Genomic DNA, 16508 nt, shown 5'->3' with positions numbered 1-16508 from the left:
TAAGCATGTCACTGCATGTACAAATTTTTTTATGTTAATTTAACAAAGCACATAACTGTCTCTTTGAGTGCACCAAATAAGAGCAACTACGATGGAAAATTCAAAACTATCTAGTTAATTTTTATGCAGCTGGTAAGTATTTGCACTTTCAAATAACGTTGACTTAAAAATTTATTTACTGTAGGTTGGCTTATAACTATAAAAGAATAAAACTGAATTAAAACTTACTACTACTATCGGCAACTCTTTTCTATCCTTCTCATCAACAAATATTTCATTATTTTGTACCATATTCCATCCTACATGTATACCAATAATTGCAGGTATCATAACGATTAGAACTCTATTATTCTTAATAAAATCACGAAGAGATGACATTTTTTATTTAATCATGTATAGATTATTGTTTTTATATATTTTGATTCTAACCACTCTTTTTTATCTATGATTCTAACCTATAAAACCGTGCTGTCAAAATCTAATAAAGGCACTGTCACACACGCACTTTATATTTTTTAAGTTATTTGGAGCCATTATTTGAAGTATATTTTAATATTAAATTTATTATTTTAAATTTAAATTGTTTTTGTAAAACCGCCTGAATAACAAAATACCAAATTTAACTCATCAAAAATGTTCGTACACACAAGAAATAATACTTTATGAAATAAATACAGGTGTTTACAAAAATCGATATCGATCATTGTGTGCAAATAACCTCTGTGTGTCATGACACTAACACCAACTTTTAATGATTAAAATATTTTTAAATATGGTAACACTCGAAATGAGAATGATAATGGTAATTCCATAGATAAAAGAAGAGTAGAAGGGTAATTCGTTATCAAAAAATAAATAAATTAATTAATCTGGTCAATAAAAAAAATTATATAAGATAACTTGCCACAAAGGCAAAAGTTTGTACATTTCCAAAGGTAAGATTGATCAATTTGTTAGTTGTTTCTATCATAATTTTGAAAATCTAAATTTATTACTCCACAACATACCAATCAGTAAGTTTCTTTTTTAGTGAAAATAAGGAATTAATTTTTCTAACCTATTACTTATTAATATTTTACTATTTACATGTATTTATATTATACACCTTGTTTTAAACCTAGTGATGGATTCCAAACCCTTTGATCCCGTGGAAAATGGGCTCGATAAAGACTTCAGGCTTACTAAATTTACTGAATTAGGAGGGTGAGGTTGTAAGGTCCCTCAAGATGTTTTAAACAACTTACTTGAGGGACTCTGCGATATGGAGAAGGCCAAGTCCAGTGATAGTAAGGAAGTTGGTATGTTTCAATTTATAATATAATATATATAATTGTTGTTATATGATTATCTCAGCATATAATTCATTATAACCATATCCATTGCTTCTTTAGTTATATATGACGAAATATTATTAGTAAAAAAATAAATTACTATTTATTTCATAGGAATTGGATTGGACTGCTCCGTTACTCCTCTCGAAGAAAACTGGTACCTTTTACAAACAACAGATTTTTTCTATCCTTTAATTGAAGATCCATATTTAATGGGTAATTTTTAAAAATTAATATTCAAATTGTTTTATTACTAAAAAATTGTTTATTAATAGGTCGAATTGCTTGTGCAAATGTGGTCAGCGATTTGTATGCAATGGGTGTTACCAAAATTACAAACATGATGATGTTATTAGGCATTAGTAATAAAATGACTCCGAAGGAACGAGATTGTGTTATTCCTTTAATGATGAAAGGATTTAAAGTAAGTTTCAATAAATTATCTTATAGGCTTGATATGTATTTAACTATTTATTCATATTTATCTTCTAGGATGGTGCTAAAGAATCAGATACAACTATCACAGGTGGACAAACAGTCTTGAACCCTTGGTGTATTATTGGTGGTGTCGCCACATCAATATGTCGTGAAAATCAGTTTATACTGTTAGTATAAATTTAATTGCAAAGTTAACATTTATAAATTCATATATATTGAATTTTCTATAAATTTTAGTCCACACAACTCAGTGCCTGGAGATGTTTTGGTTTTAACTAAACCTTTGGGAACCCAAATTGCTTGTAAAATACATCAATGGCTAGATGTTCCAGAGAAATTAGAAAAAATATCTTCTGTTATATCAGTGGAAGAAATCAAATTTGTTTACAAACAAGCTGTGCTATCAATGGCTCGTCAGAATAGAATTGGTGAGGAATTCATAATACGGATTGATACAATTAAAGTTTTAAAAAAATATATGATCTTCACTTCTTCTTTAATTTAATTTAAACTAAATGGGGGTGCAATTTTTTTTACATTAATTATAAGCACAGGAAACAATGTAATTGTTTCTTAAAATTGTAATGTATTTATATTCAATTATTTTTCTTCAATATTATATTATTTTTTTCAGCTGCTATGCTTATGCATAAATATAATGCTCATGGTGCTACTGATGTCACAGGCTTTGGAATTCTCGGTCATGCTGATAATTTGGCCCAGAATCAGAAAAATAATGTTTCATTTGTATTGAATAAACTACCAGTTTTTTACAAATGTTCCGAAGTTGCCAAAATCTTCAGCAAAATGTTTAAGCTAGCAGAAGGATATTTGCCAGAAACTTCAGGTATACAACATGTATATATATAATAGGAATAAAAGGTATTATAATATCTTTAATAAACCCAGTTTAATTTCCTTGGGTGTTTATTTTACAGGAGGCCTATTAATAGCTTTACCAAAAGCAGATGCAGAAGGATATATTAAAGAGATTTATGAGCTTGAAAAGCAAAAAGCTTTTATTGTTGGTCATGTAATAACTGGTGACAAAAAAGGCATGTTAGCAGATGCTACAATTACTGAAGTCTCTGAACTTGTGGATTAAGAAATAAATAGTATAACTAATATGAATAGTTTAATATATTGTTATTGTATTTGTTAATTTTCCTATATCAAACTACCGTATGATGAGAATGTTTGAAAATCCATTGGATGGAATGTTCTTTGAAGTTTTGTACTTTGTTAGAAGAAAGCAATCAAATAGATTAACAATGTATTAATTGTTGAATAAATATATTTTTATCATGGATGTTAAAAAAGGACTATTTTTTATTAATATTAAAATTAACTTTTTATTAGCATTTACAAATCACACACAATTTTCTGATTCCTTACTGTTTAAAATATTTAAAATAATATTCATAAAAATTGGTATTGTATTTCAAATAAACCGCCAACTGTATCATATTGAAATATGCTCCTGACGTCACACATTTTGTTAAAATTTGAATTAAGTTTGTTGTTTTATTTATTGCATAGTTAATTAAAAATTAGAGTTCACTATTTTTAATAATTTATTTAATAATGTGGCAAAAGTTAAACTGTAATTCCAAAGATTTACAACTCTTGGGCACATTGAACGGCGGCCAAAGTTTTAGGTTACGTTTCTCAAAATTTTTAATCAAGCAAAACTCTGAGTATTCTTTTTCTATTTATTTTAGGTGGACATTGAAAAATGAGGAATGGACTGGAGTATTTAAAAATACCGTGTGGAAAATAAAACAAGATCATACAAGCACATACTATCGCGTTGTAAATTCGTTATTGATCAACTCTCAAGATCAAAATAATATTAAAAAGAAAATTAAACTTGATAACGATGATATATATCCAACTCTTTTAAGAGAATATTTTCAGCTGAATGTTGATTTGCAAAAACAATATTTGATGTGGAACGAAAAAGATTCCAATTTTTCGAAAATATCTGAAAAATTTTACGGTATTAGAGTTCTGAAACAAGAACCTATTGAAAATATTTTTTCTTTTATATGCAGCTCTAATAATAATATACAACGGTAATTATTGAACTATTTATGGAACAATATGATAGAAATATAAAATTTTTACTTTCTGTAGGATAACTGGTTTAGTAGAGAAATTATGCACAAATTATGGTGTGAAAATTTGCGATGAAGACGGAGTATCATATTATAGTTTCCCAGAAGTAGAAGCTTTAGCACCAGATGGGGTATTATTTTTAAACTAAAATTAAATTGAATTGCTATATATCAATTTGATATAATATCGATAGCAAACGAAAATGATATAAGTTTACTATAACATTCAAAAATAATTGAATTACAGGTAGAAGATAACTTGCGTAAATTAGGTTTTGGTTATCGTGCAAAATACATTAATCAAACAGCAAAAATGATTACTAAACTAGGAGGAATTCAATGGATAAATGAATTAAAAGAAACAGATTATACTGTAGCTAAAGAAAAGCTTTTGCAATTGCCTGGCATTGGCCCAAAGGTATATTATTTAATTCTATTTTTTTATGCAATTAATTCAAATTAATTATTAATGTTTAGGTTGCAGATTGTATTTGTCTGATGTCTTTAGGACATCTTTGTGCAGTACCTGTTGATACACATGTATTTCAAATTGCAAGTAGTCCTTGCTATTTGCCTCACTTAAAAAAATCAAAAAGTGTCACTAAAAAGATCTATAATGAAATTGGTGATTACTTTCGAGACTTATATGGACCATTAGCTGGCTGGGCACAAACGGTAAGATCTTGTATGATTTAGATGTATTTTAAAATTTATTATGAACTATTTTGCCTATTTTCAGATATTATTTTGTGCTGATTTAAAGATGTTTTCAAATGAGAATTTAATTAAATAAATGAAATGCCCGCAGGATCCGTTTGGAGAGTATTATTATTAATATTCAAAGTATATATTTATATTAAATATAACTTGAAATTGTTTCAGAAATTTACAATTATATTATGTTACACTAGTACTTGCACTTGTATTGATATTTGTTAATTAATTTTAATTGTAATAGAACTTAAGAAATTTTTATATGAAAATAAATATAATTTTAACTCCACTGGTTTTCTCTTCAATGTATTCTTTTTTATGTAATAGCAGCTTCATAATATTTTTCTTAATAGTTAAAACGAGTTGTTTTTCTTAATTGATTTTATTATCTATCATAGATTTATTTAAATTAAATATATTTGGAATTGGTAAGAGATTTATAGCATATTCAAAGATGCATTATCAATAATAAATATTTCATGAATATAAATTTCCATAAATAAATGTCCTTACTGTACTTTAATATCAATTTAATCTTATGTAAACATCACAAGACTAGTGCCATAAAATTTAATGTTGGTTCAAGATAATGCAAACTCAAACAATGATATGAAATAATAAAATTTCGAAAACGAAAAAATTCATGAATTGATATAAATATTCTGTTTTGTCTATTCGATGAATTTATCTGTGACAAAATCAAGCAAGCTGTTTTGCATATCTTATTTCCATTTACATACCGGCAGATGAATACATTCAGAATTAATTATGAATGATAAGAATTCTGGGATAGTTAACCTTTTTATTAAAGAACGTTCAATTTCTAGTATGAAATCAAATTTAAAAATTCATAATTTCTATAAATTAATTAATTTTCTGACTAAAACTTTTAAAATGTATACATCTTAACTTAATTTTAAATTTTGAAAAAGGAGGGTTTTCTTAGGTTTTGCATATTGGTTGCACTGTAAGGTTTTCTTTCATGAAGGATGAAATTAGCAAGATAAGAGCCGGTGAAGTTTCGGAAAATTTGCTATTTATTTGCAAATACAGAATTTATGCGAACAATAGCTATATTAAATTAAAGTCGAATAAAAGTTTTTATTCTCAACTCTTGAAGAGTACTAATGTTTTGAAGAATTTCGAATAAAGAAATAATTTGGCATAACTTTTAGTTGAAAATGCCGTCTCGAATTCTAGATCCCGAGGCTGTTGTGCAGCGAAGCGAAGATGGATTGAAACCGAATTATAAACCTTTAACAGAAAAGGATGCTCCTGAAGGTAAAATTAATACAAGAGCGTTTTTATTTATTGTCATATTAATTCAATTTTGTTTACATATTGAATAAAACTCGTTTCCCATGTGCCTTTCTCATATTCAATTGCATCATACAAAAATCAATAAGCATGTAAACGCCATTGCAACAGGTTCCACTCCGCATGCTTCTGATATTTACGCATATATTTAGACATTTTATTAAAGTGAATTGGTAGGGTATTGTATGATATTTAACTTGATAGATCCAGTCTTCATTTTTATAGTGAATATTTGATATATAGGTGTGTGTTTAAAGACAGTGTGATCGTATCTAATTCTTTAATTAGATAATACTAATATAGATTTGTGACGAACTTGGAAATTTCCTATTTAATTGAGATGTAAGTTACATATAAGTTCTCTTTTATCTATGGTAATAACTGTAAAGTAAAATCTCGCAGGGTTTTTATGTTTTTGACCTTCATTTGTATTATGAGTACATTCTTAACTTGAAACGTATTCTTGTAACTTTCAACTTTTAAATAGTTCACTTTTTGTTAAAGTTGTAAAATTGTCAAGTTTCATATTTTCATAAGTTTAGCATGTCACTGTGGAAAATAGTAGTAATATTAATTTTTGCAAAAAGTACTGACTATTTATGAGAACTTATTGTTATTAATATATATTGAGATATATTATACATAATCATTTGATTCAAATACTTAGGTATATTCTTTTTTAAGTGATGGCTTAAAAATTATAATGTACCCTTATATGCAAATAATATTTTTATTATCATTGTCAATTATAGATAGTTCAGAAATCAAAGTATCAAAAAAAATGGTGCAAGAAAATGGGGATGCCCATGTAGATGAGGCAGCGGAGAAGATGCTGTCTAATGCAGAAGGAGCTGAAGTGAAATTTATTTCTGGGGATCGCACAAATGGGGATGCTAAAGTTGATGTGGAATGTTTGCAACAGGTGATGAATTTAGGGAATACTAGTTTGTAACAATCCTGAAGCAATATAGAAGATTTTTATAATGACAAAGCAATTGATCACCAAAATATAATTTCTAATTCATTGTCTCAATTGTATAAATAGGTTTTCACAGGAATGGGTAAAGAAGAGTTGATGAAATATGCTAAAGATCCATTTTGGGTTCGATTACGTTGGACTTTGTTTGTGCTTTTCTGGCTACTATGGACTGCTATGCTTGTTGGTGCTATTGTTATTGTTATTGCTGCCCCCAAATGTGCCGCTCCTGTGCCAAAAACTTGGTAATTATTTTTTTATTTGAAGATTCCTCCACATACAAGTAATTTTTTGTAAATTTGCATTTTATTAATAACTTAGTTGAAACAAATTGTTCAAGTAGGACATCCTGAAATATTTTGATTTAGTTGTAATATTATAATACAATTTCCAGGTGGGAGGAAGGGCCATTAATAGATATTGATCTTTCTGATGCTGCCAAAGACGAATCAAATATATTCAAAAACTTGAAAGATATTGGTTCCAATTCTATAGTGCTTCGAATTCCAGATAACTATGACTTATATAAGGACAATTTCACTTATGCTGATATAAGAGATGTTATTAAAAAAGCCAAGTGAGTGTTATCGATATGAAGTATTTTAGCTCCAGTACTCAATAATTAATCTTACTAGTATACAATATACCACTATATGATGCAATTTATTTGATTGTAAACAAAATGTATATACAATTTTTTTGTACTCCCTTAGATCTGAAAATGAAAATTTGCACGTTGTACTTGAAATTCAAGCCAACTTCGTACCTAAAGAGAACAAAATGTTTATGGCAAGTGAGAACCGTGATTCAGAATATGCAGACTATTTTATATGGTCTGATGGTAAGGTCGGAGATGAACCCAAGGATAAGGTGCCAAATAATTGGGTATGAATCTTGTATTAATTATTTTTATATCAAAATTTGAAATGCTTATATTAGTATTTGTTCAAATATAATTGTTTATAGAAAGCGACTGTAAATGGAAGCGCATGGAATAAATCTGATAAAAGAAATCAGTATTATCTTAGTCAATTCGGAGATCGTTTTGCTGATTTAAATTTTGGTAATACAAATGTACGCAACATCTTTGCTGAGGCACTTGAAAACTTAGTTAACACTGGAATATCTGGAATAAAGTAAGTGTGACAATAACTCTTGAATAAAATAAGTCTCAAATATAAAATTTTTTGCTTTAATTTAAATTTTTATCAAAATTCAAGATTACGTTATGCAAAACATCTGCTGATTGATGAGACTTTAATGGATGAGGCTTTCAGCTCTGCTCCTGGATTTGTTCATAATGATTATGGATTTTACAACCATTTGAGAACTAGTAATCAAGCTGGGCTTGGTGAATTAGTTCAGCCTTGGAAAGAAATTGTTCATAATAATACTGAATCAGGTAAATTTCATGTCTAACTATAAAAATCTGAGGTTGCCAGGAGCAGCAAGTATCATTGAAAAAATTTTTGCAGGTGTTTTCTATATTGCTGAAGATATTGACAGAAATACATTTGAAGTAGATAGTGAGATTATACCTCAGTTACCAAGTGCATCAAAGAAGTTAATTGCATTAAATAGAGATGCATATAAATCGCAGGCCAAAGATATATATACATCGTTGAAAAGTTTAGATTCTGAAACAAGTTGGCCACATTTACATGTATGTAAAAGATGCATAAAATGTATAAATATCTATTTTAATAACTTTTTTTTTTAGTTTTCAAGTCAAAATGTAGAAGACAGATCAGAGCATAATATTTTACTCATGCTTCTACCTGGTGTGCCAGAATTGTCTAAAGAACAATTACTAGGGTTAAATAATTCTCTAGTAAATCAATCTAAAGTTCTTTTAACAGCAAGGCAAAATCCTTCTGTTAAATATGGTTCATTTAATGTTCAATTGTTTGCAAATGAAACAGTTGTGGGATATTCCAGGTACAGTTTTATTTTTTTATTATTTTTAAATAAACTTATGTGAAAACTATTTCATGCTTTTCGATCATGCTATTAATATCGATTTATTTCTCATTTGCTTCCATTTTTTAATGGACAGGTTGTGGTAAGTTAAATTTTATTAGCTGATGTTATTATAATATAATTGTAGAGATATTCAATTTACTATGTCCAAAATGATAGCATATCCAACAAATGAATTAATTTTTGATTCTGTTGAATCAGAAAGTTTGTACATATATATGTATATATAATATGAAATATTTTTCAAGGTTGAAACCTGGAAATCCTGGCTTAATAGTTCTGTACAATACAGAGCAAGATACATCGACTGTTAATTTGGAACCTTTATTAGGGAAGGTAGAATCTGTAACAGTGATGTTATTGAGCAACAAATATAATGAAGAAGGAGTCACTATAAAGTAAGAAATATAATAGCTTTATAATAGTTAATTTGTTGTCTAATTGTCATATTATTTCTTACAGAGGTACGCTGCCTGCATCAACAGTGCCTATTTCTCCTAGAGCAGCAATATTGCTATCATATATTCCAGCATCCGAAAATTAAAATCTATATTGGATTTTAAATGCTAGATATTATTATATTTATTGAAAGATATTTCTAAGAACTAATGATCCAATATATGCCAAAATGAAGGATCTATTTAGACAATAAATGGATGTTGCATGCAAATGTGCTTTTGAATTAAGTTTTCTTTATTACCTTGCATTTTTTGCATTTTACTGTAAACATAAAATAAATATGTGCATATGAAATGAATGGAAGAGTTTTTTCTTTAATATTTCATACTGTGTATTTTACTTGTTTAATTTAACCTAAAACATTTATTGCAGAACTGAGTAAATTAAATTTTTTTGCAAGTTTCAACTAATTGTAATAACTTCATAATTTTATTATTAAGTGTTGTTCGTAGGACTGTTGTAAACCATAACTTATCCTAGCATGTGAGGATTTTTGTAGACAAATTTCAGGGCATCACTGATAAATACATAAATTGCAACATACACAAAGAAAAAAATACTCAAAACTCCCAATATATGTACTTTTGAAAAACTTAATTATACTCTGCATGATAAAAAACAGGATTACAACTCTCATTTTGTAATTGTAAAATATAAGAAGAACTCATTACATTCCAATAATGATATAGTAATACATATTCAAATGCTTGAAATGTAAAATAGGCGCAGTTCAATGAAGTATTCTCATCACGCAGTTATTAGTTTTCAAAATTTTTCACTGAAATGTTTTTTAAGTAGTTATAACGGAACATATTGAATAAATATAAATATTTATCTATATACCATTTAATATGTTTATTTAGCAATTTCTATATACCTAAATTATCCAAAGTTCAAAATTTAAATTAAAATCAAGATATTTTGTTACTGCTAAACTGGTTATTAAACAATAAATTATAAAACACAAGTTCTTTATGATTACACTGTATTTTTGTTTCAGTCCTGGTGATATTCAACTAAAGAAGATTATTGAACTTAATAATTCAATCAGTATCACCAAAGATTAATTTATTGTAACAAAACTATTTAGCCAGTTTTTTTGGGCTTGGCTCATCGTTGTTTTTAGTTTTACTTTTTGCAATAGAAACACGAGTTGTTAGAGCTTCCTGTAGCTGATCCATTTCAGTAGGTCCTGCCATAATAAGAAATACTTTTATTTGTGCAGCACTATCTACTGCAGTTATACGTAGACTCTTTGGGCTTGCTCTTTCTACAGTCATATCTTCCCATACTAAAGTGTTTAACATAACACGATGGCTTCCAACATTTCTCCAAACTAATCTAGAATCTCCATCCTCTAAATCATTGAGTCTCATTGTACCTCGACCTCTGTCTTGCCATATACCTGCTTGGAATGCAAATAATTTACAACAAAGTTGTATTACATTTTTCTCTCCTTCTTCGCCTGTAATGACTTCCACTTCTTCATATTTACGTTTGTTTGCACGACTTTCCTCATATGCCTTTGCACTTTCTGTTAAACTCACTGCATGATTCTCTTTAGTTTGTGTTTCATTTACTTCCTTCTTTAATAAAGATGTGAATAAATTTTCTGAAGTTCCATTTGATGAGGTAGCATTATTTGTGTTATTTGATACAGGTTCTTCTTTTTCACTAGCTTCTGTAGTGCCTTCTGTAACAACTCTATCATGTACATTCTGGCCAAAAACAAAACTTGAAACTAAAGTAGATTTTGAATCGGTGGGACCTGAAGAAGTTGATGGAGTAGTTGATTTGGCTGATTCTGTAACTTCATGCAATTTTATGTTGCTTTTGTCATTGCTTTTATCCAATTCTTGGTTATTACTTGAAGTTTCATTTTCTTTAGTATCACTAACATTTTGCTCTACTTCATCATCAATGTTTCGTTTAAATGGATTTAATTTACTAGGGGCCAATGGTCCATTACTCTTCTCTGAGGATTCCTCATTCTTGTTTGAACCCAATTGGGAGGGTCGTAAGAATGATGGCCTTAAAGTAGCACTTTTCTTATTGTTTAATATAAACGGATTATTAGTTGCTGACTTTGAACTAGTGGACCCAAAAACCCACATTGTTGGAATATTGGACGACGTAGATGAGGTAGAATTCTCAGTTTCTGATGAATTTTCATTAGAACTAGAATCATCAGGAGCATCTATTTTCATAATAATTGGCGATTGCACGGTGTTGCATTGATCAGGAGCATCGGACATGTTTCCAAATTCAATATTATGAGCCTTACTCTAAAAGAAATATGATTATACTAATTTGACATGTTGGAAAATATAGAAGCTGGATAAACATTGTCACTAACCTTAACGTACTTCCACTTTTAATATGCAAAGATAAATAAAATCATGCGAATGATTATTTTATAATTAGTGTTTTATGTACAAAAATATTCAAAAATCACTAATATCGCATGAATTTCTAAATGACAGATAGAAAGATGATATTTTAAGTTTATTGTTACTTTCAGAAAATGTCGCTTTGGTGTTTTGCATTAGTATTGCCAGCGCCGATTGATAGCTCTGCTTTCGTTCAACCTGACGTTGCCGTTAAAGTTTAATTAACGATTTATGAGAACATGATGAAAATCATAGATAAATAAGCACTATGAAGCATGATGAGAACTATTATTTTTATTTATATTAATAATCAATTTGAGTTTTTTTGTTTGATAACTAACGTATGAATATGAAAAATTCATTTTTTTAAATCGCTATATGAAGGCCGATATTTCATAAATGAAAATCATAATTTTTTCTGTACGTACGGTTTCTTGCATTAACATGTTAATGCATGATGAATGTATGCATGCATTAATCTACTTGATTGGATAATTCTTTCAGTGTTTTAAAAACTAATTAGTTAGTTACATTTGTTAAAATCGGCATAAAATTTAACAATTAATTACAAAAAACGGTCGGAATTATCTTCACCAAAATAAGCACGTGCTGCTATGTTTTATGTCAATATTAAAAAAAAATTGCACGTTCGCTCCTTATCTCATTGTTTATTTTGCACAATTAATTATAATATTATAAACACTTACTTAACTAAGCACAATTTTTTTCCCGGTATTAAAATTTTGTAGATATACATTTATATGGCTATATTTATAAATTTTCATTACATTATCTCAACCATATCTCAACTATCTCCTAAGCATAGATGCATAAACATAAATTCTCCTAAATCTAAAACTTTTAGTTTTTTTAAGATAGAACTTCTAGTAGAACCATAGTAGAACATAATAATTATAACATATAAAATTAATCGTTCTATAAAAGTTTATATTTTCATTTATGATAAAATTAGCTTTACCCATGAGTATTTACACCAAATTGCCAAAAATATACGATATTCCTCAACTCAACGATATTCCTCAGTGAATAAAAAACGAGAGAGGAAAATTTAGATAATTTTAGATTATAATTATATTAGTTATCATTCAAGATGCAAAAACAAAAACAAATATGCAAAGATAAGGAGCAAATATACTCTTCTTTTATTTATGGAGCAAATACACAAAGTAAAATACTTATACCATTTCAAAAACTACTTAACTTTAAGTAGGAGTGAATATATAGATTTTGATGTTATTCCAAAAAAATAAAATGTTATATTTTTAGTGATGAACAATACAAAAAGAATATATTATCAAAATAATTAGAAAATAAGATTGGCGATATACTTTTTTTCCGATACAAAAACATTGTAAAATCACTCCATACAGATTGAAAATTGGGCGTTTTTCGGTCAGCACATGATAATTTTATACTATTTCTTATATTTGTGGGGATCAAGCAGGCTTAGTCACCAGAGAAAAAACAATTGACTTGTTTTTTTGATATCGTAATATTTTATAATCAATAAATTCTATAAATTTTTATACAAGTGGAGTTTTTACTTTCATATCCATTACTACTTCCACATATTGTTATAATTTTTAATATATCAAGATTTTTTTTTTGATTATTTTATTTCCAATATGAATGATTATATTGATCCTGATACTTTATAGTTTCTTAGAATCACCACAAAATATAAGTATATCATGCATTGAATTAAAGTCGTTTGATCAAAATTCGACTGTTATCAAAAGATAATTGGACGCAATCTCACTAATAGTAAACAATCAGTGAATGAAGTCACAATTTAGTATTAGATAGTAAAATATTTAAATAGATCTGTAATTTGCGATCAATTTATTGTTGTGGTAAGGTAACAACAATCAACAATCATTAAAAATATTAGACAATATGCAAATTAAAATCTTTATCTTGAGCTTATCCCAGATGCTGAAACAAAGCGTGTCAAGTACAACAGCACCACTGGCAACGGGCAACGGTGAATCAGATTCGACCTACTGCTCGCATAGAATAGATTGCATTACGTAACGATACATTTATAAGTGCATTGCAACTACTTGCATGCGAAAAATAAACGTATACAAATATATTTGAGATAGACTGGCAGAGATGTATTAAATATTTTACAAACACGAGATACTTTGCTTACTGCTTGTGCTCTAAAATTTGTTTTCTTTGGGCTCAAATCGAATCACAGATATTTGCACTTGCTAAAAGGTTTTTTCATCCTCTTTTAAATAAGACCTATACTATATAGTAGTGCTCGGGTACTGGGGTAAATTACCCCAAATCGAGTAAAATAAATAAAAGAAACAATAAATTTTTTGGGGGTAAAAAGTAATTATTTTTAATCGATATTCATTGTATTTGCTACATTGTCGTCTATCTGAGGAATAATCTCTTTTCGCGATGAGGGTAATATCAACATAGACCAAAAAATTTGGGGTAATGATTAAAAAAGTTCCCCGACCGCTGCAATAGAGGCACCGAAAATGCCAAGACATATATTGTTGAAAACGAAATTTACTGTATATTTTCAAATTTACAACTATAGTTTATGTCCTTTTTCGATTTCTTCAATTACATAATACCTTTTTCTGTTTATTTCACTTTATTTTATCGAATTTTTCGTTTAAATATAGTTATTTATAGTTGAATAAATATTCAATAAAAACAAATTAAAATCTTATGATAAAATCCACTATCAAGATAAATATGATATAATAAAGAATACTGCAGTTTATACATAATACAAAAAATCAATTTGGGTTTGTTGATCATTATCTTTCTGATATCTATTAACATAAGAGTGCCATAACAACATATACCTAATAATAAAATATTAACGAAATCATGTATTTCATAAAATTTCGGTATGAATTTAATGCAATGTTAATTAAGGTGTCCTGGATTGTCCAGGGCAGTTCCGCATTTCCACCTCGCGCCCCGGATTTTTCAAGAAGTATTATTTGTCACTAATTGTCCATGCTTTTTGAAAAAAAATCAATATTTAATTGAAATATATTTGAACTAGAATTATTTTTACAAAATCTAACCCGAACTAGTGGTGTATGGCATCGCGCCTTGAGGCAAATTGCTGGAACTTCCCGCACCTTAACGAAACATTTGAGGAATATTAAATGTTTTCAAATGGATCATTATAAATACTGTAACATTTTCTAATATTTATAAGAATTATATAAACTACAAATTACAAAGTTAAAATTACCTATTAACTTCCCGGAGGGTATTATAGTAAAATGAGCCGAAAAATTTTCATTTCTTCACGTTTTGAAGGTTTCTAAACATTTTTTGGCATACCTCAGAAAAAATGGATGAGCGTGTGTGTGTTTTGTATGTCCGCATTTTTTGTCCACGATTTCGGGCGCATCGATCAATCGACTTGAATGGTTAAAAAAACATTCGTTTTCTATTGATAGGGAGATGTGCTGATTAGTTTTTGGCAAAGGCAGGTTCAATCGTAAGGAGATACGAAGCAAATTAATTACAAAAAAAATTGAGAAAGTTTTATATAATGTATAAAAGCGAAAGATTGGTTAGTTCAGAAAAAATATAAGGGATTTTTACGCATTGTCAGTACTTTTGATTAGAAATAGCTTGATCCATTCAAACAAAACTGAACTTAAATAATATTTTTGAATAGTATTTGTTATATTTTTTTTTGTTAAAAAAAACTTTAAAAAGTCGCTATTAAAACATCAACTCTAATCCCATGCCATAAGTTTCGATGCCGAATTAAAAATGTGGAAATATGGTCAACTTACTAATTAAATTCTAAGGTTTTTAAGAAAAAGCAAATATTTTAATTTTAATTTTAATTATAATGGCAATATATCAGTGTCATTTGGTAAAAATTTCGAGTCTGGAGAGAAATTGAAAAAAATCATCTTAGCTTTCTTATTACTTCGGGTCCGAGGAAATCAACCCTCTCTTCGCATTTTGCAGGATTTTAGAGATAGAGATACTTTTGTTTACTGATACTAATACTTTTGTAATTTACTTATATATTTTCATTGATCTTGTTTTAAAGATTTTCATTTCTAGCATAATTCAAATTTTAATAGAGAAATCTACAAAACCCGTTGAATTCTGTTTTGACTTCTGCACTTTATCGAGGCGCAAAGTGAATATATTAATTATTAATAAATTTTATTTCCTACTTTAGATTATATTTCCAATTAGGCCCTGCGCAAATAACCGTATGCAAATGCGTATTTTGAAAATGAATCGTAATTATTATTTTATATGTTTTTTGTTTACATATCTCTATATTTTTCGATGTTCTGATATACGATAGTAGTATTTCATAATATAATAATAAGCGACCCAAAATCCGGTGTTCTGTACCGAAACCGGAACGAAATCCTGGAAACCTACAAAATGTGGATAAAATCGATCTTGCCAGGAGGGAAGATAATAAGTCAGAACGAGACAACAGAAGGTTTGTCTGGATATTTTGAAACAGAATAGCGGTCAGCTGATCGTGTCAAGGAGAATGGGGTATTGACAACCTTTTATAAGAAATTCCTAACTGAAATTAATTAGATAATTAATAAGACTTGAAAATAATCGGGAATTTTATTTTCTTTAAGCAATTGCATGAATTTCAATTTAAAATTATTATTAACTTAATTAAAATTATTCAATTGGTTAAGCAATTCATCATTTATTACATATTGGCACTACATTGAGCATTTAATGGAATCACATGCAAGTCTTTTCCTGTTACATTTTATAT

General features: G+C 28.2%; 3 protein-coding genes and 1 pseudogene across 4 annotated transcripts; 3 read left to right on the top strand and 1 right to left on the bottom strand.

The window, feature by feature from the left end:
* The first annotated feature begins 831 nt into the window (after nucleotides 1–831).
* On the top strand, nucleotides 832–3017 carry LOC113384946 (annotated as a pseudogene).
* Nucleotides 3018–3330: 313 nt separating this feature from the next.
* LOC113386200 (N-glycosylase/DNA lyase) lies at nucleotides 3331–4679 on the top strand. Its single transcript, XM_026623996.1, has 6 exons — nucleotides 3331–3427; nucleotides 3491–3844; nucleotides 3906–4017; nucleotides 4134–4304; nucleotides 4364–4561; nucleotides 4626–4679. The coding sequence occupies exons 1-6, from the start codon at nucleotides 3354–3356 to the stop codon at nucleotides 4677–4679; spliced, it is 963 nt and encodes a 320-aa protein (XP_026479781.1). The 5' UTR covers nucleotides 3331–3353.
* A 951-nt stretch (nucleotides 4680–5630) lies between these two features.
* Nucleotides 5631–9517, top strand: LOC113385121 (neutral and basic amino acid transport protein rBAT). 2 transcript variants are annotated; one of them, XM_026622931.1, is made up of 11 exons: nucleotides 5631–5881; nucleotides 6670–6839; nucleotides 6963–7138; nucleotides 7288–7470; nucleotides 7607–7778; nucleotides 7860–8029; nucleotides 8114–8295; nucleotides 8369–8556; nucleotides 8614–8831; nucleotides 9122–9271; nucleotides 9336–9516. In XM_026622931.1, the coding sequence occupies exons 1-11, from the start codon at nucleotides 5782–5784 to the stop codon at nucleotides 9415–9417; spliced, it is 1791 nt and encodes a 596-aa protein (XP_026478716.1). In that variant the 5' UTR covers nucleotides 5631–5781; the 3' UTR covers nucleotides 9418–9516. The 2 variants fall into 2 exon arrangements, with proteins under 2 accessions (XP_026478716.1, XP_026478717.1); XM_026622932.1 differs by lacking the exon at nucleotides 5631–5881 and adding an exon at nucleotides 6117–6259 and having other exon boundaries at nucleotides 9336–9517.
* An 812-nt stretch (nucleotides 9518–10329) lies between these two features.
* LOC113385122 (ran-binding protein 3-like) lies at nucleotides 10330–11867 on the bottom strand. The gene is made up of 2 exons (XM_026622933.1): nucleotides 11689–11867; nucleotides 10330–11617 (listed from the first exon to the last, which is right to left on the bottom strand). Exon 2 carries the CDS (start codon nucleotides 11585–11587, stop codon nucleotides 10415–10417), a length of 1173 nt encoding a protein of 390 aa, XP_026478718.1. The 5' UTR covers nucleotides 11588–11617; nucleotides 11689–11867; the 3' UTR covers nucleotides 10330–10414.
* Between the last annotated feature and the right edge of the window lie 4641 nt (nucleotides 11868–16508).

The sequence above is a fragment of the Ctenocephalides felis genome, unplaced genomic scaffold, assembly GCF_003426905.1.
Source record: "Ctenocephalides felis isolate EL2017-DRISC unplaced genomic scaffold, ASM342690v1 CF-g0.4_SCAFFOLD_03571, whole genome shotgun sequence".
Lineage (NCBI taxonomy): Eukaryota > Metazoa > Arthropoda > Insecta > Siphonaptera > Pulicidae > Ctenocephalides > Ctenocephalides felis.
Note: the sequence above shows the minus strand (reverse complement) of the source record. Positions and strands in the feature narration are given on the sequence as shown.

Bases quoted from the DNA above. Each gene is read 5' to 3' on its own strand.
- LOC113386200 (XM_026623996.1), top strand. From the start codon at position 3,354: ATGTGGCAAAAGTTAAACTGTAATTCCAAAGATTTACAACTCTTGGGC. The intron at 3,428-3,490 runs GTTACGTTTCTC...TATTTATTTTAG, and splicing joins AACGGCGGCCAAAGTTTTAG to GTGGACATTGAAAAATGAGG. The intron at 4,018-4,133 runs GTATTATTTTTA...ATTGAATTACAG, and splicing joins AAGCTTTAGCACCAGATGGG to GTAGAAGATAACTTGCGTAA.
- LOC113385121 (XM_026622931.1), top strand. From the start codon at position 5,782: ATGCCGTCTCGAATTCTAGATCCCGAGGCTGTTGTGCAGCGAAGCGAA. The intron at 6,840-6,962 runs GTGATGAATTTA...TTGTATAAATAG, and splicing joins ATGTGGAATGTTTGCAACAG to GTTTTCACAGGAATGGGTAA. The intron at 7,471-7,606 runs GTGAGTGTTATC...GTACTCCCTTAG, and splicing joins GATGTTATTAAAAAAGCCAA to ATCTGAAAATGAAAATTTGC.
- LOC113385122 (XM_026622933.1), bottom strand. From the start codon at position 11,587: ATGTCCGATGCTCCTGATCAATGCAACACCGTGCAATCGCCAATTATT.